Source organism: Triturus cristatus, chromosome 3_1 (genome assembly GCF_964204655.1).
Source record: "Triturus cristatus chromosome 3_1, aTriCri1.1, whole genome shotgun sequence".
Classification (NCBI taxonomy): Eukaryota; Metazoa; Chordata; class Amphibia; order Caudata; family Salamandridae; genus Triturus; species Triturus cristatus.
The window spans coordinates 1,151,096,221-1,151,120,754 of NC_140583.1; the positions used below are offsets into that span (position 1 = coordinate 1,151,096,221).

The 24,534-nt window shown below is 42.7% G+C and overlaps 1 protein-coding gene across 12 annotated transcripts in view; it reads right to left on the minus strand.

The window, feature by feature from the left end:
- Nucleotides 1-24,534, minus strand: part of BIN1 (bridging integrator 1) — a 555,217-nt gene that overhangs the window by 260,139 nt on the left and 270,544 nt on the right. For all 12 annotated transcript variants that reach the window (XM_085646006.1, XM_085646002.1, XM_085646003.1 and 9 more), the window contains exon 5: nucleotides 8,148-8,243. In XM_085646006.1, the coding sequence (XP_085502132.1) occupies nucleotides 8,148-8,243 (96 nt within the window). The remainder of the gene's footprint in view (nucleotides 1-8,147; nucleotides 8,244-24,534) is intronic.

A 24,534-nucleotide genomic window follows, 5' to 3' on the forward strand; every position in this document is an offset into this window, starting at 1 on the left:
ATCACCCTCGGCTTGAATTTCAATTAATGGCTTACTCGCCCCCCGATTCAGATTCACAGGGGAATGCGCCAGGGGTGCCCTTTGTCGCCCCTTTTTGCCTTGGTCATAGAGCCCCTGGCAATTACAATACACCAGTCACTGGCGGTTAGGGGCATACCATTTGCAGGAATTGAACATAAGGCTGCTCTCTTCGCGGATGATCTGCTCCCGACTCTCAGCCACACTGGATTCTTAAACTCGGGCAAGCTGGCCGGAGTACAGACATTCTGTTAGAGAGGACCTGAGATTATGGAAATCCCTCCCCATATCGTGGTTGGGCCGTCTCAATGCGGTGAAAATGTCTATTCTGCCCAAAGTACTGTACCTCTTCCAGGCACTCCCGACCTCTATTCACCAACGGGACATTCTAAGCCTTCAGGCTGATGTAAATTCCTTTATTTGGGGGAAAGGGAAGGTTGAGATTTTCTAACCCAGTGACTCAGCCTTTGAGAGATACCTGGCCCAATGGCTGTTATTGTCCTGGATAACTGCTTTTAGCACTTCCCTAAATGTATCGAGACCTGCCTTGGTCACCCGATGGTAACATTTAAAGATATCTTTTTTGCATTCGATGTCCATCGTTGAAATATTGAACTCCAACCAAATCAATGTGTGCCTTGTTGAGTATGGATGGTTGAATACCTTTCGGTAAGCCATTATATGCAGTTGCTCCAGTTTTTCTTGAGTTGACCCGGGAAGGTAAGGTGGCCGTAGCTCAGTGTTGGTAATAATTTTGTTTGCATTACCCATTGGATACCCTCTGGCTTTGGATCTTGTGATTTAGTTAGCAAACCCATATGCACCCTTAGCCGCCTTTGCTTCAAGTGCCTTGGCCTGCAGGGTTGATCTACGAGTATCCGTGAGTCGTATTACCAGATAATTATATTTGTTGGCAGTGGTGATCCTTAGCGGGCCAAGATGCCATTCCAGCAGATGCTTTTTTGATTTGTGGCCAAAGACCAGGACATTCGTTTTTGTGGTATTCTCTCTTGGAGTTTATTTTCCATGCTATATGGATTTAAAGACACCAGCGTCCTTTTCATGCCAATTCTGGTATGATCCAGCAGTACCAGATCATCCGCGTACTGCATAATGGGGAGTCTGAGATGGTCTAATTTGGTTAAATTAGTGGAGTAGTTGGACGCTCTAGCAATATGAAGTTGAACATCTCTAACCTGAAGCCAGTGGTTGCTCCGCAGGAAGGGGACATAAAAATCTCATCTTATTTTCAGTGTACTATAGCCACGTGTTCCGACTGAGAACCTCTGAGCAAGTAAAGCGGCTTGGAAAACCGGCATGCCTGATGATTTCATCTGCTGCTCAATACTCAAAACACTTTGTTTAGTTGCATGTTTTGAGTACTGAGCAACAGATAATATATCCTATGCCAAATACAGGATAGCATCTCTAATGGATATCAGGTTATTCTTGATGCCCGATTAGAGCCAAAGCTCATCCGATCCTTCCAGGATGGAGATGGTTTGAAAATGTGATGGAACTGCTAAATGGCCACTTGCTTTAAACAGGAGACTGGCTAAGGTGAGTTAGATTCCCTAGACAGCAAGGGTACATTTGGGAGGTCATGGCAGGTCATGTAAGCAGATGTCGACAGATTCAGCTTCAGAAACAGAGTGCAACACTCCATAAGATTTTTAAAAGGCTAGAGTCCAAACCTCACCAGAGGGAGGTGACATGGCTTTGAAATTCTTGCATGAAAATAAATTGACTGGTTTATGATAGCTGGTGTAGTTTGTATAAAGGATTCTATAATGCAGATTGAAAAGCTAATTTGTGTTTTAAAGAGCAGTTTTATCAGTATTTTGAATTAATTTGATGTTGGAATTTTTTTTGCTGTGAGCATCCATGTCTCGAGTCTTGCAGAGGGAATTTCTGTGCATAGATATGTAAACATGGACAAAGACGGTCACGTTTGGGGATGAGGCCACAAAGTGCATACTGGTGCACAGTCTATGTTGTTGAGAATGGTTTTGTCAAGCTTGAGGCTTGTGATCTGGTGTATTCCCGATCAACATTTCTTTTAAGCTATCCCATATCCAGACTTTCGAGGAATTTAAAAACAGCAACGTTTTGAAGTAGGTATTAATGGAACTTCACATAGACCAACCAAGGAAAACAGTCTACAAATAACATGATCTAATAACATCTGAACAATTAAGTATAATTTAAAAGAAACCTACAACAGTCTACAATGGATGATTATCTGAAGAAAATAAAGCAATAGGCAGATTTCTGAGAGCTGAGACAGCAGCATTAAATGGGAGAGGCCTACAGCAGAGTTTCTTGAGTGATTTTGTTTGAAGAGATGAGATTTGAAGTGCTTGCGGTAGGACATCAGAGTGGGTCTTAGATCTGTTGGCAGTGAGTTGCAAAGGAGTGAGGAAGCACCCAAGAAGGATTGCTGTCGAGTGTGTGTGGTTTTGAACGCAAGTTATTTGAGTATCAGGTTGTTTTTCCTTCTTGTTTCTCTGGAGCTGCCCGACTGGTTACATATGGATGCAAGGTAGAGTATGAAGTTAAGGTGAGCAGGTTTAGAAGTCAGACATCTCAACTTGAACTTTATTATGGCTTCGATGGCATGCAATGTAACTTAATCAGGATAAGCGTATGTGGTTGAATCTTTTGGAGGAAGTCTTGTCGTGGAATGTACAACAGTTTTACATGACATGAGGGGACTTTGTGAGATACCCACTAAAATGGCATTGCCAAAGTCGAGACTAAAGACGAGGGCATGAGCTGCCGAATTTAGGAGGCAAGGAATAATGGAGGTTTCAATGTCTTCAGAGTATGCAGATTTAGGTTAGCTGACCTAGCAACTTGTTGATATGGTGAATCATGCAGGGGTTCGAGTCTAATCTATTCCCAATAGAGAAGTCAGAGACACAGTGGCAGTGAGATGCAAGATGTTAATGGTGGTAATTAAGTCTGGAAGAAGGACTTCTAGAACATCAGTTGAGAACAGATTATTATTTTTTGTTATTGCGGGGTTGTTGTAAGGCATTATTCCAACATCAAGACTTTAATCATCACTAGGGAGGGGTGCCAAGGCATAGATGTCATGCACAGAAGCAGCTTTTCGGTGCATATTATCCACATACCGGTCACTGGACACCCCAGTGCCTTAGCAGGTTTCTGACTATGGTTCCACATATAAGTTGAGTAGGTGCCAGAATGGAATATCAAAGGACAGCACAGGCAATTAGAATATGTTTACATATTTTGTGGTCATATCGGACTGATTGGAAATGGTTTGATGGATGGGATTCAAACCATCCAAGTACAGGAGCTCTGATACCAAAGCATTGATTGAGTATGGAGATCAAAGGTGTGCAGTTAATGGTATGAAAAGTGCTAGCAAGGTCGGGGAAGAGAAGGAGGTATGGGTCACTGCTATATGATTTTATTATTTACAAAAGGGCAAACAAATGCTTGAGGACATCTTGGCGCTGCTCAAAAAACAGATGAAATGATAAACAGGAGAAAAAAACGGGGATACTAATCATGCCTGAAAAGCCAAGTCTTTAAGTCCTTCATAAAACTTCAGGAAAGAGGGGGCCATTTTTAACTCCAACGGTAACTGATTCCAGTTCCGGGACGTGCAACACGCTAGGCTCCTACCTCCCCAGGTAGCCAGTCTATAGGTGAGCACTACCAGATATCTTGCTGAGCAGGAGCGAAGATTTCTTCCTGGGCAGTACCATCTATTTTTACCTTTCAGATAATGCTCTTAAAGGCCATGGAGAGCATTATAGGTTGTGCAAAGGCCTTTAAAGACAATCTGTTTTTTTACTGGGAGTCAATGCAGTTTTTTTATGGCTTGGGAGGCCGATCCATATATAGGGACCTTTGTCAGCATACGAGCAGCCGAGTTTTGTAGGACTTGAAGTTTATTCAATGATTTCCTTGGTATGTTCTGGTACAGACTGTTACAATAGTCTATTCTGGATAGAACTAGAACAATAATAACGTCTATCAGATCGGCAGGAAGGAACTGAGCGATTTTCTTGACTGAACGCAGGGTGAAGAAGGTGGCAGAGGTGACTATTCAGTTCTGCTTTTTGTAAGATCGCTTGTCTAGCAAGAAACCCAGATTTTTTACCTTCTGGGTTGGCAAAGGTAAAGTGCCAAGTTTCTCAGGACGCCAGTCCCGTGTCCAGAATGTTGGGATATTGCCAAACAAAATAACTTTGGTCTTTGATTAATTAAGTTTTAGGCAATTTTGATCCATCTACCGGCCCACAGCACTTATACAGCTGGCAGTGTGAAGGGTCCTGCTGTGAACCACTTATAGGAGACTGACTGAATCCAGTGAGCTAGGAATAATCTCAAAAGATTTATTGCAGCACCCTGGATCCTCAGGGTCTGTAACTGAGAGATCAGAAGGTCATGGTTGACTGTGTCAAAGGCCACAGATAGACACAACAGGATGAGGGCAGTATAAACCCCCCCCTTATCTGCTGATCTCTTCTGTTGCAACCATAAACGCTGACTCCATACTGGAGCCTTTTCTAAAACCACACTGTGTGTCATCTAAAAGGCCGTTAGCTTCTACAAAAGTGGGGAGCTGTGAATTCATTATTCTCTCAACCAGTTTTGCTGGGAAAGGGAGAACTGAAAAAGGGCGATAGTTGTTAAGCTCCTACTCATCCAGAGAAGGTTTCTTCAACAGTGGGAGCACTGAAGAGGCCTTCCACTGTTTTAGAAATACACCCGAACTAAACATGGTGTTAAATATTCTTGTCAGATGTGGGACTACTACCTCTGGAACTAAATTAAAGATGCTGGGTGGACAGGGGTCCAATGGTGACGTTAAATTGAAGCTATCGTGAGAGACTTGATCCACTGTTGCTGGAACAAACTCCTTGAAGGTAGCCTCATCAGGGGGCCCAGCCATGATTACATTATTATTCCGGTCTACAAAATCACTGCTAGAGAATTTATCAAAGATGGATTCATCTTTCTGTTGAAAGAAACATCATAGAAGACCTGACTGCCCTCCATTGAATTATGGGTTGCTGGAGTTGAGAGTCTGGTAACAGCCTAAGAGTGCTTGTGCTGAGTTTGTAACTGCTTTTATTTGTTCAGAAAAGTAAGCCGATTTTACCTTTAAGAGGATTTTTTATATTGTTCAATAGAGGATGTATATTTCTCTCTCTACATGGTATTGTTATACTCCTTCCTCCAGACTCTGTCTATGGCAGATTTGTTTTGCTGCCCTGAGAGTGCCTTTGAAGCATGGCACAGTAGGTTTGCCTCTTCTAATAATTTTAGTTTTGTTTGGGCTAATTTATTGATGGCCCTATTAATCCAGCCTGTGAAATTGTCCACCCTTAAGACAATATCAGGAGCTGTCTTCCGGCTGAGAATGCCTCAGACTTGTGCTCATCTCTGGGGCTTGAATCATATGGCATGCCTGCAAGGCAACCGCTTTATTTGCAAACAAAATGTGGAAACCAACCATGAATCAGACTCATGTATTGGAAGCAGGTTGGCTCTGTTTATGTGATCTTAAAGTTGATGGCAGGCAAATTTAATAAGTGCATTTCATAATCAAGGAATGTTGGAAATAATGCAGTAGTTCGAAGGACAGTTAGGGTCGAGCTTTGGCTCCTTCAGTAAAGAGGGAGATTTGACCCAGTTTTAATAGGTCAGGAAAAACTCCATGGCGTAGTAAGGTATTGATACTGTTGGACCAGGCTTCAGTGAAGAAGGGGCAGTGATCTTTATTTACTTTCGGCTGGATGAGTTTCCTGAAGTCTAAGGTTGGTTTGAGGTTTTTGACAATGTTGTTAGATCTTCAGACAGAACTAACTTGTCCAAAATCAATAGTGTTTTGCAATGATCTATGTGGGTGGAGCTAATAGAGGGCAAATCACTTAATCTCCCCGTGCCTAACAAAAAAATTAATGTGTGTCCTCATGTAACGTAACTGGTGCTATGTAAAGCGCTCTGATACCTGATTGGATTCGGGTCAAGTTTGCGCTATATAAACCTCTACAAAAAAAAAGGAGGACCCCGACAGAGGATTTCATGGATGATGTCTAGATTTATTGCATCGGATTGTGGTGGATTTCAAGCTTGCGAATTTGTTAAGAGTGAGGAAACTGAAATTGGGTCCTAGAGGGGATTTAGTGGTTGTGACAGCGGAGAATGGAAGTGATTAGACTTTACAAGTACAGTACTTCGTAATGTTTCTTCAGTGCTTTCAGTTTGGTTTGGTTTGCAGGAAGGGCAGTCTTGATGCCCTCCACTGGTTTTAAATTGTGTGTTTAGTGCTCCTTTTTGTGTTCAGTTCATGAGTGAATCATAGTTGTGAAGGATATTGGTGCTTCCATTTCACTGTTAGGGAAGCATACTATTGGTAGTTTAATTATGGATAATTCTGAAGGTGACCATCATGTTAGTGATGTCATCATGAAATGAAAGGACATTTTTGTAGATAAGAGTGTTGCAGTCCAGTGGAGAGAAGAATTTGAAAGAGCACTTCCAGGCGTTACAAAGTGATTTAGCAGAAACATGCAGGAGTTAAGGAAAGGTTAGTAGTAAATGGTGAGAAGAGTGATATGAGAAGTATACGTCTGGTTGCAGCGGATAATAGGCGGGATGGCGATGATTAGATCCAAGATGCATCCTTTCTTATGAGTGGGAGCACTGAAGAGCCGATGGAGAGCATGAAGTCAATGAATGACATTAGGGATTCAAAATGTTTAAAATTTTCATTTCTACAGTATATGTTAAAAGTACCCTGGAATATGTTGTTGGAGGATAATGTCTGGTTGGAAATCAATTAGTCTCCTACTTTAACATCACATTAAAACTATTTTTTTGGGTAATGATAGATGTGGAGGTAGGCAAAAGTGGCTGTTGACGACCGGATGTCAATCTTCAAACATTCAAAAGTGAAGGATACAGTGGGGAGCAGTTAGGGAACATGTTTTTGCAGATGATGGAGTACATGTAGGAACTTTCAAGTCAGTGATGGAGCTGGAAAAGCCATTTAACCAAGATTCAGTACTGCACAAAAGCTCTAAGTTATGTGAAGAGATGAGGTCAGCAGGTTCAACATGGTGGGATCTGATGTTGTGCTGGATTCAGTTCAGTGTGGAGGGCTGGGGCTTTACGTTGATTCAGCCTGATTTTACCAACACACTGGACTGTTGTTGGAGCATTGCTTGGAAACGCTTAACTCTCTGCTCCCTCAAAAGATTGACAAAGTAGTGCCTTTGGTTAGGCAGAGAAGAGAGTGATATGTTCAAAGTAGGTTTTGCACAATTCAGTGGCATTGTGCATAGTGTTAGGTTCCAAATCACAATTTGCTCCGAAACAATGGTCAAGTGTTTTAAAATGCATGGGAGGTGTTTAGAAATGTCTAAAGAGTGCCAGTAAAATGTTATCAAGGTTATTGCTATTAAGGCATCTGTGAGTAAAACAGAGGACATAGAAGTAAAGTGCTTAAATGCCAGCAAGTAAAAGGGAGGAGCTGCAGCCAGATCAGAGAAGGTCCCTGAGGATCTTAAGTAGACACCAATATTAGTGTTGCAGGAGATCAAACTTACAATGAATTGTATAGGCGTATCGGGGCACTAACGTCTACGTAATAGGCTTCTACCATTTACAGGAATTGAAGAAATCCTCAACAAGCAAGTGCTAGGTGAAACAGTTGTGGTAGGCTGCCTATCACCATCAAGAAGTAAGGAACATGGAGGGGGTAGGTTTTGTAAGATCCTTTGAATGAAGAGCTGGCAAATTGATGAGTTTATGAAGGTGCATGCTGTATGAAATAAGGGTGCATTGTTTAGGACCAGCCAGCCAGAGACCAGACAAGAGGATTGGGTGACTTATATGGTTGAGGGATGTTCAGAAGAACCTAAAGGAAACAGGTCTTAGTCAATTGGATCTGAAGCACCCTGTCATCCTTTCTTGAGAAACTCGGATGCTATAACTTGAGCGCAGTCAAAGACCAGAGGTCTGAGGAAAGGCCTATTTTCCTGTGGTACCTCAATCTCTTTCCAACATTTGACATGAAGGTGGTTGAATACTTTGCAATTTGGCAACTAGAAGAGATGTAAGCTCCAACCCTCTCACTCTACCTTGATATCTGGAAACTGCCCAAGGTAGGTGTCCATGGTCAGCAGAGCCTGGTCAACAAGCTTCTGGTGATAGTCCGTCCAAAGAAGGTCACTGTTCTGGAAGGAAAAAAGACAAAGGAACACATTCATCAGAAATAGTTACTGCAGGCACAAATATATGAGTTAAAGGCTGGATTCAATTCCAGCTACAATGATATTAAGTATAACAACCACCATAAATAAAACCGTACATCACAAACTGAATTGTCTCCGTGTCCTTGACTAGGAAGTGTTAAAATTCCCTATTCTAAGATACTCATTTGATTGACCCGAGTAGGAGTAGATTGTGTTCAAATTTGTAACCTACAGATAACACACATTTATAGGTGATACTCCACTCACTGGGAAATCCTATAGTTGAAAAATGAGTCGCATATAGTTCTTTTTATAAAATGTCTTTAAATGAGTCACTTTCAAGTGGCACCGACCACTTTCAGAAGGAAAAATATAACTACAAATGGTAGAAACAGAGGAAGCAAACAGTATGCATGGTAAAATAGCAACACTCTAAATTCTCATTCAAACAGGCATTGGCTAACAATACATCCCATGGTTTTTCAGAGACGTTTTCCCACTTGTGCAGTGCCGAACTTAATAGCTTGTCTATCTTGGCAGAGTGCAGTCAGAAGACATCTGGGGTACTTCTACACAACGTATATCTGGCCCTGTAATCTAATACACACATACTGCATTATCTGCCACTAATAGTAAGACAAAAAACAAAAGTAAACCTTCACATAATGCTCACAGTCCCTCAATCAACAAGAATGCATTTTTTTTTTAAACGTGTTTTTATTGCAGAATTAAGAATGAAAACTCCGTGACGTCAACCTAAGTACACATGATACCTCAGAGCCCACCCCTCGTCTCAGCACTATACACAGCCATGTAGCCCACATCCCGGAGGCTGGGCGGCACAATAATGCAAAGATTCTGAATGTCATGTCGATCATTGCACAGATGAACAGGTCAACAGCTCTGTATACCATCTGCTTTTTTACCCCTTCGCCTCAATCCCCTGTAAACCATCATCACCCCCCTACAACATCCCAGAAACTCCCCCCCCCCTGCCCACCCCCCAACTACTGCTAGCATGGGTTCCGACCATGAAATGTAGCACACTGGTTTCACTGCTATCTGCTTTGCATGTATCTCACTGGCCTCATGGAACCCCGCCCTCCGGGCCATCCCACTCTGCACTCTCCAGCCGGTAATCCTTCACAGCCTGTACTATCAGCTCCCATGCCCTCACCCATTCCAATCCCTTCTCATTTCCTGCCCTGGTCGCCTGTCGCCTTCTAATCACGCTCTCACAGCCAGCCCACTTCAGCAGCTCAGCCAGCCATCTCCCATACGACGGACCCCCCCGGGATTTCCAGTGCCATGTGATTTCTCTCTGGGCCAGCATGAGAATCAACAAGAATGCATATGCGCATTACCAGCCAAAAAGGAGACTTTAGGGATTCCTACGTTATTGAGTGTGCTGTATTAGGGTAATGATCAGTTTTTACGATGGGTTGTTATGGTAATCATTTGTTCTGGAGTGGTCTCGAGCCCTTTTGCTGTACTGTTCTCATGCCTTTGGCTGCTGCACACATCAGTTCCAATGTATGAATGTTGGAGTGTTTGAAGGGAGGGCCAAGTGGATGCATCGCTTCAAGCCTGGGCACTTGTTATTGTGAATAAACTCATGCAAACTTAAGTTATCTCACTCTGTTCTTGTAGAGGTCTTGCACCACATGGTGTTAACTAATTCTATCCATCTATCTTTAAAATCTCTTACTGAATTCTTCCCAGGATTAATTGCAAACCGTTGTCACTATTTCCACTGTTTTTTGTAGTGACATCTGTCAAACCTGGTGGCAGATATGTCAAACTGTCACATGTCAATGATGTAGAGCATGGGTACTCGCAAACATTTCCCGGGGGCCGCAAAGTACTGTCTGTGGCATGCTTGAGGACCGCACCAATTTTTTGCCCCGGAGTTTTTTATAGAGAAAACTAGACCCAAAGATATCAGAGGGCTTTACATGAGCACTAGTTGTGTTACAGAAGGACACATTCATTTTGTTCGGTACGGGGAGATTAAATAATTTGCCCGGAATCACAGGTTGTTGAGTGTCCCTGCTAAGACTCAAACCTGGTTCCCTAGCTTTGAGGTCCACCACTCTAGCTATTCGGCCGCATCCTCTCCCCAATGCCAGGGTCGGGGTGATAAAAGAAGGGTGTAGGGGGATGCGAAAAAGACGCATGGTGTGGACAACAATGCAAGCCTTCACGTGACTTCTGTCTGCCACCAACACTCTATTCTCATGCACTAAGAATTAAAGTCAAAGCATTAACTTCTAATTTACAATGTGAGAAGGAAAGAAATATTCATCTGGTGGCTGAATTGCAAAATGTGAAACCAGAAAACCTGGTATCAGTCCTGGCTTCCCCAATTGAAGAAATTGTGTGATTGTAGGCGATTGGTTATTTTCACTTTGCCTCCTATTCATTAGTACATATGAGAGCCCCTTAAAATATAGAGTTCAGGATGTGTGCTGTACAAATATTTCCTTGTGTGTTATTTAATAAACTACAATGTTGTTCCATTATATAACAACCAAGTCTACACACAAGGTGCCCCTGACAAATGACTCATCTTGGGTCACTAATTGTATTGCATTCAGCATGAATGTTGCTTAGATCATGTTTGAACACTATCACTGACAATAAATGCCTCCCAAAGCAGTGATAAAATCTGATCTACTAAGGTAAAATGGTCATGTGTGTTAATAAAATTCACTTTTGAAGTTTACATAGAGTTTATCATGTTTTACATGTTTGGTGCAAGATGTCTTTAAAATTAAAGGTGTTCCTAATGAAAAGTTGTCTAGGACACCATATTTTATTCTTTACTTTAGTTAACATGTAAATGTATGCCTGTTTGTTTCACAGCTTTCTTAATGCCAAGCCCAGTGCTACTGGTCACTAGGGGACTGCAATTAATGGTCAGGTGGGCCGCATGCGCCCCCCAAACCATACTTTGAGTATCCCTGATGTAGAGCCCAATCCAATTTTCATTGTAGGGTTGCATTATAATTACACGCCTAAACTGCATCCGCATATAATCTTTTGTCACGTTAACCTGAGTGTTAGGATCTTGTAATGTAATAAAATGAATGTGACATGTATAGGCCAAATTTAGAATATATAAAGAATTCTGTAGAAAATCAAATGTAAACAACAGAGAGCACTAACAGAAAGCACTTGTGTTGTGCAACTGACAATCGTTTTATTATTGAATGGGTTTGTGTAATTTTATACGTAGAAGAAAATATTAACTATATACGTCTTCATTTCTATGTAACTTCATAAAGCTCATGCTTATTTCTCCTATTATAGCTGACTATTTTAGGCCTCAAAATGCATTTCCGTTGGAAGCTCTCGCATTAGAAAAAAATAGTTGAATTGCGTGTGCATGTTCGATTCTGTTCTTTCTCATGTTTATGTTGCAGGTGGAAGAAGCGCCCTTGTTAGTTAGAATAATGTTTTTGTTTTAGGAGTTAGGCAAGGAGAGAAGAGGATACATTGGTAGCCAACGCCGATAAGGAGAACTGTTGTACTTTCTCACCAGGGAGGGCCTGAGAATCAGGGTCATCATGCTAAATTGTCACCTCGTGGAAAAATACCTACGAGAATGTGGCCTGATCGGATGGCGTGATCTGAAATGCATCCTGTGAAGATACTCAAGATATTATGAATATTGTAAATAGGGAAAGAGCCCCCCTTCTTCTCTGCCCTTGGAAGAGGGAGAGAGAGCATCTTAGAATGAGCTCTATCTCAGTAGCTTCATGCTACTTGACCCAACAGAAGTGGTGAGACTTCTAAGGAAAATTCCACACGCTGACATCTTAACTGATCCTGCCCGCAGAAGTCTTAACTAGGGATGTCACGTTAGTACTAGTGAAGGGACAGATTAATGCTTTATTTTCATGAACCTCTGACGCAAGAGAACCTGGATTCTAGTTCACTAATCTTCTGTATCTTGATCCTTTAATTAATCGTCTTTTTTCTACAAGCGTGCTGCATACCCTGTAATACCCTGCCAATCAAAACAGTATTTTTCTTTTTCATATTTTCACAGGTGTGCTACATCTAAATAATGGGTGGTTGTTCAGGAGAGAACAGGTTTTTTGCATTACTTTCAGTTACTTGAGCTTCAAGACCCTTCCCTAAAAACTGCACTTAAGACTCCACTTTCATAAATTTGTAAACTTTGCAAGTATGGCTTTCAGTATGGAAATTAATTAATATTCTTAATTACAGAGCACTGAATGACACCTCTCTGTCTTTCTCTCGCTTCCTCGATCACTCACTTTCCAAGTTCAGCTAGATTAAAACTGAAATGTACAAGATAAATTATGTTATTATGGCTATCAAACTCAGTGACTACACATAAGGAGAGTATGACAAATGCCATTATGCCTTATGCGGCTGATCACATGGCAATTCAAGGATACGAGTGAACTGCATGAAACTCTACCCATGTGGGTAGAAAGGAGACTCAATTCCAGTGTAACTGGTCAATGATGTTTCAATGTCTGTAATGGTTATTTACAGATTATGTGCATCAACTGGGCTACCTTCGACAGCTATTTTACTTATTGCTTTTTATCTTAGTCTAATTTTTCGGCAAGATATTTACCACACAAAGCCTTCTATTCATCAATGTCCTACAAAATAATTTGGTGTAAGGGATACTAATAAATCTACTTTGATTGAAATTCTTGTATTAATGAAAAATGCATCACACTACTAAACTGCAAACAAATCTTAAGAATAAATAATGAATTACACCCAAGGTCACTCAACACAATAGATGATGAAAAGTCAGAGATAAGGCATCTGATAAAGGAATATTATATACCAATAATGACTAAATAAGGAATGAAGAGCTAAAGCTTAACATAAAAGCATGTAAAACCTGTATTTGCAATTAGCCACTGTAGTTTAAAAATCGAAGCAGAAAAAAGTGGAACATCTTAGATTGAGTTGCATATATTTTCAACTGTTAGAAACAAAATGTGAAAAATGAAGTTTCCAAATTGGAGTGAATTAGCTAGTAGGTAAGTCAAGGTATTGTAATCGAATATATTAATTATTTTCAATAGTCCTGATGTTGTAAGAGGAATGTGGCAGGTATCACAGACTGGTAGATCAATACCTGTAGGTGAGATGATTTTAAGTTATAAGAAATCAATGAGAGTGTCACCGATACCGTTCTGTTCGGCCATTGGTCAATCTTTGAAAGATATTCAGTTCAACGTCAAAGGAGTTTCAAGGGCACTGGAACCACGTTACACAGATGTGGTGTCCACAACTGCAGTGAGGGGCCTCTAAATCGTCCCTTCTGAACCTTCAGCACCGAGGGGTGGCAATCATGATACAAAAGATTTCAGCCCATAACAAATCTATAGGCCTAATAATCTCATCTTCTAGAGATTCTTGAAATGAAAGCACAGTAAACACTATCTGGTTGCAGTAGCGGCTGGCAGGGAATGAGGGTGGAGGGGTGGGAGAGGGGGATGGCGGGGGGCAAAATAATAATTTGTAAAAATAAATGCCACTTACCTCGTCCATGTCCCTCCTCCGCTTCTCTGGAACCAGGAAGCACCCAGGATTCCCATAGCCAATCACAACATTGCAATGCAGCGCAGTTATTTGGTATGAGGACCATGGATCGGCACTCAGATGGGCACTGAGGGCCTCTGCATGTTCACCACGAGGCTTTGGAAAGCAGCCTGGTGGGGAATATGCGAAGAGTGCATGACTGTTTTGCCAGGCCAGGACATCTGGCAAAGCCATCATGCCTACTTGGTGTGCAAACCACTCCTCCCCCTGTGCCTCCAGCCCACCCCCGCCCGCCCTAATCCAGCCCGAACCTGAAAAAAATAAAAATGATAACTACGATATTATCAATTTTGTTTCCTGCTCAAAGAGCAGTGCGGCAACAGACTTCTGCCTCAGCGGAGGAGCCGCCCGTCTAGTTGTTTATCTTAAAAAGTGCAAAAAGCACCATTGAAGGAGATATGTTTGAGCTGAGTCTCATCAAATAAATCAAATGCACTTCAAGATTATCTAAGTTACCTGCCAATTTAATCATAGAGCAAGGAATTACATTTCAATCTACAACAAACGTGATTAATGTGTTGTTTTAGGCTCGCAAGGAGTGTCACTAGTGGGGTAGCGTACTTTTGGCTCCACCCTTACACATCCGAAATAAGCAATATATACTTTCTCTTAGCATTACACACTTTATGTGTCCTAACGTTATTAATGTAAAGCGTTGCACTTAAATTCGGTACTGCAGTGCATTTACTGTAGAGCTAGAAATTGATATATACACTGTGTGCCTTAACTTTATTAAAATGAAATGTAGTCTTTGGAGATTGAATACTATCATCCTCACACTATTCAAAATGAATGTATTTAATTTAGAACAAGAAAGTTATGTAAACGTGTGCACTGTTTTTCACAGCAGTATTCATAATGTAGCTCTTAGTTAGACTTGTATTCATGCGTTTAGTTACCTAACATTTGCTTAAAAGTGCAACGCAAATCTAATGCTGAATTTATATACTTATAAGTGTCATATATTTATAGGTGTATGTGCACAAATAAATATAAATGCGCACCACTGAATTGTATGCTTAAATTGCCCTAAGTAGGCCTGTATTTCTTTCTGCATAAAATACTGTTTTCCCTTCGGCTTGCATATCTTTATCTTTGCAGGTATGTTCACATGGTTTGTTAGATTAAGAATAGATGCAACTCTGTACTAGCGATAGAGAACCTGAGAAGAAGCCCTTGACAAAGAACATGGAGAGCCAGAGCATTAAATTGTAGTAATGTATTGAGGTGTTGCAGGTAGCCAAGGACAGGCCTGGGAGAATCTACTAATGTTGCAGCTAGCAAAGTGAGAATGGAAAGGACAATGGAGCCACTGATGGTGTGAATAAGGGGTGTTGCCCAGAAGATTTGTGTGGTATAAGAAAAGAACTCGCGCCTCCCGCTTCGCGGGACGCGCAGCGTATGGAGTGCGGACTTTCCTGACCAGATTGCCGTTAAACTACTTGGCCCAGAAGACCTTGGGGGCAGTGTCACCATCAGCAGCCCCTCCCTCCCTCCGGCGGCGGACTTCAAAAGAACTCGCGCCTCCCGCTTCGCGGGACATGCAGCGTATGGAGTGCGGACTTTCCTGACCAGATTGCCGTTAAACTACTTGGCCCTGAAGACCTTGGGGGCAGTGTCACCATCAGCAGCCCCTCCCTCCCTCCGGCGGCAGACTTCAAAAGAACTCGCGCCTCCCGCTTCGCGGGACACGCCGGGCTAAGCCCGGGCAAAGGGCGGGCCGTCTACGGCCGTCCGCGGCCGATCGAGGCTGGGCTGGCCTACCCCCCTTGTTGCTGGTCGTATAGCTGTTACAATTTGACCCAGAGTAAGGTGATTGACACTCATATTGCTTCCCTTCAGCATATGGGGGGCTGTTTTTTCTGCATTCTTTAGTTACACCTGCCATACTTGGTTTACTGCTCGTTAGTATTTGTTCATATCTATCTTTCGTCTGTGTATATATTGCCCGTGTTACACCTCACACAACAAACCATCATGGCCACACACTACTAAATCAAGGCACTCTTTGGTGGGAGGCTCAGTTAGGGGGACATTAGATCATTTTATCACTAGGGCTGCCACCGCCCTAGAACAAGAGATCGCCATGACGGAGCGCCGTCTATCACTGGACCCTATCTATCAGAAGCGTTCGTCCCTGGGCCATATCCAACAGGTTCCCTCACCTTCAACTAGGAACACTGGCTCTGATCCCACGGACGACGTTGGTCCTTCTGTGCAGTCCCATGATACAACGGATATATCGGCTACTCCAAAGGCCATTGACATATGTTCCCCCAATTCGCAATCATCAATGGATACTTCTTTTGAGGATCCAATCCCATGCCATACCGTTAAGGCACTTAAGAGAAAAGCTGCAAAAAACAGACTCCCTTCCCCTAAGCTCGCAGTAAATAAAAATCTACTGCCCCAATTAAAAAAAGGAGAAAAGGCCTTCATCCTGAATTGCCCAAACTTACGCCTCAATTAACAACGAATCCTATGCGAGCAAGGCCCTCAAAAGTCCCGACTCAGCCCCCTATATCACCCTTTTCCAACTTACTGGCTGATATAGAGCACTTGGTAAAATCCTTACTCTCACCTTTGGTGGAGAGAGTTAAGAATATTGCACTACAGTTAGCATCTCTAGAAACTTCATACACATCACTTACCACATTAAACCACGAAATGAATACTTATTTATCTAAAAACCTTACCCCGGTCACTTTGCCCCCTCCACCCACTCAAATAACCACTCAGCCTAGTGCATTGAACCACACGGAGAATATATCTGTTCCCATGCCTAGAGCAGAGAAAAAATCTACCGTAAAAGGGGCTCTAAGTGAAGGTCAATTCTCCTATTCTGCAGAGCCCTCGGGCAACAACACCAATTGGCAGTCCCCCCTGGATAACAAACTGGAAAAAAGCTCTCATATTGACTTGCCCCCCGAAGCAGCTCCTTATGTAGCAATACTTACCGGCGTCCCAGAGCTTGCCCCGGGGAAAATGGAGAGACATCAGGATCTTAAAAACAAAGTAGTACACTGGCTAACCCAAAACAGGCCACTCCCCCCCGAAATTAATGGCGAGATACTGCACGTGAGAAGACTGAAATGGTTGGGCCCCAGACCTAAGGACATCCAGGGTGACATTATCATAATTAACTTCAGGGACCGTAGGGTGTTACCCCACATTGTGGATTGGTATACCCCGAGCAGGGGCGCGGGAATTTCAACGTACGACCTGAGCTACTTTTACCCTCGTTCCCCCTTGTCAAACCCTACTCTTTTACACCCACTACCGAAGTTTAACACCGAGGCTCATCATTTCACCCTCCTTACTTCAAACAGATACGCCACTCTTTCTGGTTTGGATGAACAAGATTGACTTACCAACTTTGCATTTTTGGCTGACAACCCCCCTAATATGAATACTCTGCTAATTACCCCAGAACTTGATAATCCCAAATACAAGGAAAATACACTGTTCACTGACAATTCCGGGCGGAAGTCAACCTATGGCATTGCCCCCCCATCCCCCAACTTCTGAGTTACTCAGCTTAACTGGATGTTCATCAACCAATTCTTCTCCGATTACTTACCCCATGAGGGATACTTCCCTCCTTCAAATTCCCCTGCAATCTGAAGAAATCATTGAGATTTCAACACATTCCACGACTGGTTATACCTATATGGATGAACCCCTATTGGGTGATAGTCTTTTGTCCTGGAACGTGGCAGGTCTCCTTGACAAATTGACCAACCCTGCATGGGTGCAAAGTGTTTCCCGATATAGCATTATTTGCCTACAGGAAACCTGGACCATCACAGAGCTCCATCTCCTAGGGTATCAGACCTTTCACACCCCAGCTTCTCCCAGTCTCCACGGCAGAAACAAGGGGGGACTTTCGATTTCAATCAATCACAGACATTTATAGAGCGCACTACTCACCCGTAGGGTCTCAAGGCGCTGGGGGGAGGGGGGTGCCGCTACTGCTCGAACAGCCAGGTCTTCAGCTTCTTCCTGAAGGAGAGGTGGTCTTGGGTCAGGCGTAGGTCGGTCGGGAGGGAGTTCCAGGTCTTGGCGGCCAGGTAGGAGAAGGACCTTCCTCCTGTAGTCGCTCTTCGGATGCGGGGGACGGCGGCGAGGGCGTGGTTGGCTGATCGGAGGTGGCGTTTGGGAGCGTAGAAGTTGATTCGGTTGTTGAGGTAGCTCGGGCCTTGGTCGTGTAGGGCTTTGTGTGCGTGGGTGAGGAGGCGGAAGGTGATTCTTTTGTTGACGGGGAGCCAGTGTAGGTCTCTCAGATGTCCGGAGATGTGGCTGGTTCGTGGGATGTCGAGGATGAGTCTGGCTGAGGCGTTCTGGATCCGCTGGAGTCTCTTCTGGAGCTTGGCGGTGGTACCGGCGTAGAGGGCGTTGCCGTAGTCCAGTCGGCTAGTGACGAGGGCCTGGGTGACGGTCTTCCTGGTCTCGGTGGGGATCCACCAGAAGATCTTCCGTAGCATGCGTAGGATGTTGAAGCACGCCGAGGAGACGTTGTTGATTTATATTTCTATAGAGAGACGATTAAAACCAGTCCTTGTCACAGGGACCTTAAATTACCAGCTTATTAGTTTAACCGGTGGTTCTTTTAAGAATATCGTCCTGGTCAACTTTTATAACAACATTCCAAGTTCTCACCTGGACCAGGTGCTCAATGGGCTAAAAACCGATTTAATTAAAATAGATACCCAAAATAAATCCGACACGTTAATTATTTGGTTGGGAGATTTTAACTGTCCTTTGTGCCCACAGAGCATTAAAGGCACCTGTGGATTGGTAACAGATATCGACGATTCTTCCAGCCATTTTCGCCACACTAAATTAGGAGATCTTTTAATCGGTTTAATTTCCTACTTTAACTTATCTTATGTTAACGAACTATGCCTCCCACCTAAGTGCATCAAACCCACTTTTAACGGGAGAGGCTGTCACACCACAATCGATTACATACTCATATCTACCAGGTATTCAGGGTCTATACTAAACTGGGAGACCCTTGATACAGCTATTAGCGACCATTATCCAATCGGGGTGTCTTTAAAACTAACTCCGCACGCTAAGGATAAGGTTAGGCAGAATCTTCCTTACTCCCCACCCTTACAGCTGGGAACCACCATGGGCCTTTATCTAAAATGGGACAAAGTAGTCCCCCTCACCTTTCTTAACTCTCTGGTCAAGAATACACATGACCATATTCAAATTTGTTTGTCACTCACTGAAAACACGCAGGCAATAAGCCACTCTTTTTCCGTAATCCTGTCGGAAATTAAAAAACTGCTTGCACGCACCCCAAGGAAATCTCCCCCATTTACTCATGGCTGGTTTGATAGGAATTGCTCCAAAGCTCTGCGACTCTTGAAAGTTGCCTTAAAATCTAATCCTAGAAACCGCCTGGAAGTCCAGCAAGCCAGACAAAATTATCGCTCTATCCTCCAGGCTAGGAAAAACCAGCTGAAGTCAGAGGCCTGGCAAGCTCTCGTGGAAGCCTCTAGTAAGAGGGATAATACCGCCTTCTGGAGGGCAGTTAATGCTCCCTTCCTTCAATCCTCCCAGTCCCCAAACTTGGATTCCGCCATAACTGCCGAAACTTGGGTTAAACACTTTAGTACTCTATATAACCCTTTTGACTCGGCTGACCGACTGAGCGAGCGGGAAAGTCATTCTAACTCCCTCCCAGAATTAAATACTTCTACCTTTTTTCCCTTGAACATCCTTTTTGATCATGCCGAAGTATTAATGGCACTAAAAGAAAGTCCCCCAGGGAAGGCCCCAGGTCCGGATTGCGTTCCAATAGACGTTTTTAAATCACAGCCAGACCTATGGGCCCCACTGCTCACCAATGTCCTGAACTCTTTGAACACTACAGGTTTTATTTCCACCTGGCCCGAGGCAATCGTAGTTCCGATTTTTAAAAAAGGCGAAAGGGGTAACCCCGCCAATTATCGCCCAATTTCACTTTTAGACTCCCTCATGAAGGTAGCCGGGCGAATTATTTTAAACAGAATACATGATTGGATAAACGACCAAGACATCATCTCTAACCTGCAATATGGCTTCAGACAAGGCAAGGGCACTATTGAGCAAGGTCTGAATCTGACTCTCATTATAGCCAAATACACCCAGGCTAAAAAGGGAAATCTCTTCATAACCTTTGTAGACCTCAGCTCTGCTTTTGAGTGTGTCGAGCACGAGCTGTTATGGGATTCTCTTGTAGAGATAGGCTTAAATCCTCCCATTCTTTTATTCATTAAAGAGCTGTACAGGGACGCCTCGGCCCGCGTTAGAAACGGTAGGAACGGAGAATGCTCTGATAGGTTTCTCATTAGGCGAGGTGTCAGACAGGGTTGCATATTAGCCCCCCTACTTTTCACCCTTTATATTAACTCTGTTGGTCACCATCTAAACAGAACCTTTAATGACTACCCTACTATAAATGGCAAACCCATACCTATCCTGCTCTACGCGGACGATGCTGCAATTATGTCCCAGACCCGTATGGGGCTACAAAGGACATTTAACGAATTTACTGACTTTATGTCAAAGAGAGGTCTAAATGTTAACACCTCTAAAACCTTAACCATGTCTTGTGGCCTAGGGATTGGGAAAAAACCATGCTCCATCTTCTTGAATGGCAAAAAATTGGACAGTATTGATAGATTCCCTTATTTGGGTATTATTTTTAATAAGAGGGGCACTTGGCGAGCCGTGGCTCAAGCCAGGGGTTTAGCACTGTCCAAAGCTATAGGCGCATTGACCAACTTCTCCAAAAAACTTGGGGGCCGCCCGATAAGTCCACTACTCCAGATCTACCGGGCAAAGTGCATTTCAACTGGCACTTATGGATCCGGGATCTGGGGGATCGAGCCCGCTAACCAAATTCAACGCCTCGAGAACGTTTTTTTACGTTATCTCCTGGCTGTTCCACCTAGCACTTCTACCTATATGGTGCACACCGAATTAGGTCTCACACACATTGCGGATACGATCAATTCCTCCCCCCTCATTTTATGGCACAAAGTCTGGACTAACGAAGAGACACCTTTTAACAGAGAAATTATTACAGACTGCCTTAAACTGAATGGGGTTAAGAACATTAAATGGCTGAATTATGTTAAGAAGCTGTTCTTTGACCTAGGGCACCCGGAATTTTTCACTGACCCTTCAACCTTAATTAATATTGCAAGAGTTACGCTAAAACGCTTAACCATCTGTGCAGCCAACGATGGTCTTTAGAAAAACAAAAGAGCACAATTGTTGAATATCAACAATCGACTATCACAAATGGAATACAGCAATACTTACTCTTAGAACCATCGCCTTTCATTCGCATGCTCCTGACCCGTTTCCGCACCGACACTTTCTTTAGATTATTAACTTTTCCTATCCCAAATTGTTGGTCTAGCGACCTGGAGAAATGCCCCTGTGACGGTTTATCAACCCAATCTAATATTCATTGTATCTTATTTTGCAGATTTTATCAACTGCCAAGGGCTATTTTCTTAAAACCTCTGCTTATATCATGGGGACTACGTTCATGTCGAATGGCCTACTATAAATTAAAAATTTTGGAAACACCCTTAGCCCTGGCAGCCGTATCATCTTATCTGAATAAGACCTTGAGATTGAGGTTATCAATGCAGACTTAGCTGATATATGTCTTGATGCCCTGATTGTGTACCTGCATTTTTAAAATGTATTTTTACTTGTTTTTACTGGATTTTTATATTTATGCGTATGTACTTTTATGATATTGTTTTTACATATCGAATAAAGTTCATTATTATCTATCTATCTATCTATCTATCTATCTATCTATCTATCAATTGGTGATTTCACAGGTTGATGTTGGCCACTTTTCCTTTGCACTTTGAGAGGTACAGACCTCTAGGCTTACCCCTTTGATTCTCTGCCGAGTATGACTTAGGCTAACACTTATTTCCCTATATCTAGAAGACTCTTGACGGAGCTTCTAAAATGCAGACACCTTCCCACAACTTCTCAACATTTTCTTTTGCATTTCCCCAATTTTTTTTTTAGACTTCTCTAGATTGAATGATTTCAGACTTTACATGAGATACTTCTCCTGTTTAAGAGAGAAGATCAAAGGCACTTTGCTGTGCATCAGATTTTGTTGTTAATTCTTTGTATAGACGTGACTAAACTTTTTGCTTGCCTCATACTGAAGCGTCTGAACTGCTTTAGGATGTATGGCTATTCAGTTGTTATTCTCTATGTTTACAGCATGGTATTGAGATTCGTTTACATTAACTTAAGTTGTAATGTGTAATAAACTTCTTGACTTTATTTACTGATTCCTGGTCATTTTTGAGAAGCTAAATGGGTTACACTATTAATTTGAAATGTTTGACAAAGTGCTTACTCTCTTCACCTCAGTCATCAAGGAAAGATCCGTCAGAATACCAATGGCATGAAGTTGGCCCAGCGCTAGATCACTAACTGCCATCCTGTGTTCTATCTTGCCCATCCGATTTTGGGCACAAAGATTTTGAGAGTGGACTGCATTTTACAAATAGATTTATTTCTTGTTGCTATTTTCTACTTAAAAAGCAGGGGAAGCAGTGTGATAAATCTGATGCATAAAACCTTCAAAAAGATCCTATAATGTGCAGGGAGCCAATAATGTCCCCAGAGTTTGGCTTATATGTGACCAAATTTCCTCTAGCTACAGTGTTTTGACTGCTGGATAAACCACGCTGCAATAACCAAGCCACGAAAGTGAATGCATTCACAAACTTGATCCTTTAATACAAATGAAACAAAAAAAAAATGGACCTGGTACAACGTGTGCAGGTTGAAGAAGAAGGTTTTCATAAAATCTGAAACTGGGGTATAGAGGGTAAAGAAAGATCTTAATCAGTCAAGACTCCCAAATGCCTCACAATTTTCATGAGTGAGGGGCATGGTCTTATTGTGAAGATTACCATGTACTTGAGATCCTTGTGAATTTCCGGAGGAGAATTTCTGATTTAGGAGGATGTCATTTCCAGTAGATAAACAGCTTAGCGAGTAAGCCTTTAAATGATGTACACAAGACAATGGTGAGAGACTAAATTGAAGTTTAACAGGCCTGATTTAGATCTTGGTGGATGGGTTACTCCGTCACAACGGTGACGGATATCCTGTCTGCCGAAATATAAATCCCATAGGATATAATGTGATTTATATTTTGGTGGACGGGATATCCTTCACTGTTGTGACAGAATAAACCGTCCACCAAGATCTAAAACAGGCCTTAAGTTATGAAAGGGTGGTATTGAGGTGATAATGATCAACACTACATGCTAGTGGATAAAACGACTGAAGTAAGAATCAATGAGACTCCGCTGAAGTATTTGAGGGGAATTATGATGGATCAAGGTAAACTTCAATAACAATGTTAAAAACACTGCATAATTAGAGATTCCAATAGATTATTTTTTGAGGGAGAAATGAGGAGAAATGCATGAGGATAAATAAATTCTGGAAGCAAAAAGGATAGAGGTGGGTAGGGCAGAAGGAACAGATTCACAAAAATGTATTGCTACACAGACAAACACGTAAAATGTGCAAAGGAGGACAAAATATCATGGAATTGTTTCAACTCCACTTGGAACTTATGTTATGTTCTATTATTTTACACAGGTTCATATAGTAAGAACTCAATTACCAAATGTTTCTTGGTTCAGGTCATATAGTTGTGGCTACCACTGTCCCTTTTTGCCAATGATCTCAATGAGGAGGAGGTTTTTCCACACCATTCCCTTGAGAGTGTAGGTGATGTGGTGTGCAGTATGTTGGTGGTGTTCATGTTAGTGCTCAGTTGGAGCATCTGCCAGTGTAGAGCCGGCGGTCGAACTTTGTCCAACATCACCCCCAAAGTCTGGAACGAACTTCCCTAGATCATCAGAGCCGGCAGCTCTATTCTTTAATTCCAGAAGAAACAGAAACCCTGGCTCTTACAGTAGGCCAACAACCCAGCCAGCACTCTCTCCATCACAGGCACCAGGATACCTTCCTGAGTGACATACACGCCCTTCAAGTAGAAATAACATAACCCAGCATTGAGGGAAGTGATGCAACCTTTCACACTAACCCATGTGTTTGTTACGTAACAGTGGTTTTATACTCCATGGATTACGTGCGTTGAGAATCTCACACCCAGATTACTGTGAGCTGTTCCAGCATGGAAGGGTGATGCCATGAGGCTCTGTTCAGAAGCTGTACTGCATTTACCGGTAGTGTGATGTTTTGTGACCATTGCAGGGTGGAAAGGGTCGTGTGGTATGTTCTAATGACTTGCAATAGTCTACTTATGTGTGGTCCTTCAGCATATTACACAGGGCTGGAAGAGGTGAAGGTATGTTATGTTATGATCTGAAGACCGCACTCTCACCATTGAGGGTATACCGGCGCTGGGCAGGTGTGAGTCTAGGCACATCTATGTCCTGTTGGGCTCGTCAAAAAGCCAGGTCTTCAGCTTCTTGAGGAATTCAAGAAGTGAGGAGGAGGTTCTTACGTGTAATGACAGGTCATTTAATGCTTTAGGAACGATGTACCTCCAGAAATGGTTTTCTATAAGCGTGCAATCCTGGTAGGTCCTTCTCCTACCAGGCCGCCAAGACCTGGAACTCCCTCCCGACCGACCTGCGCC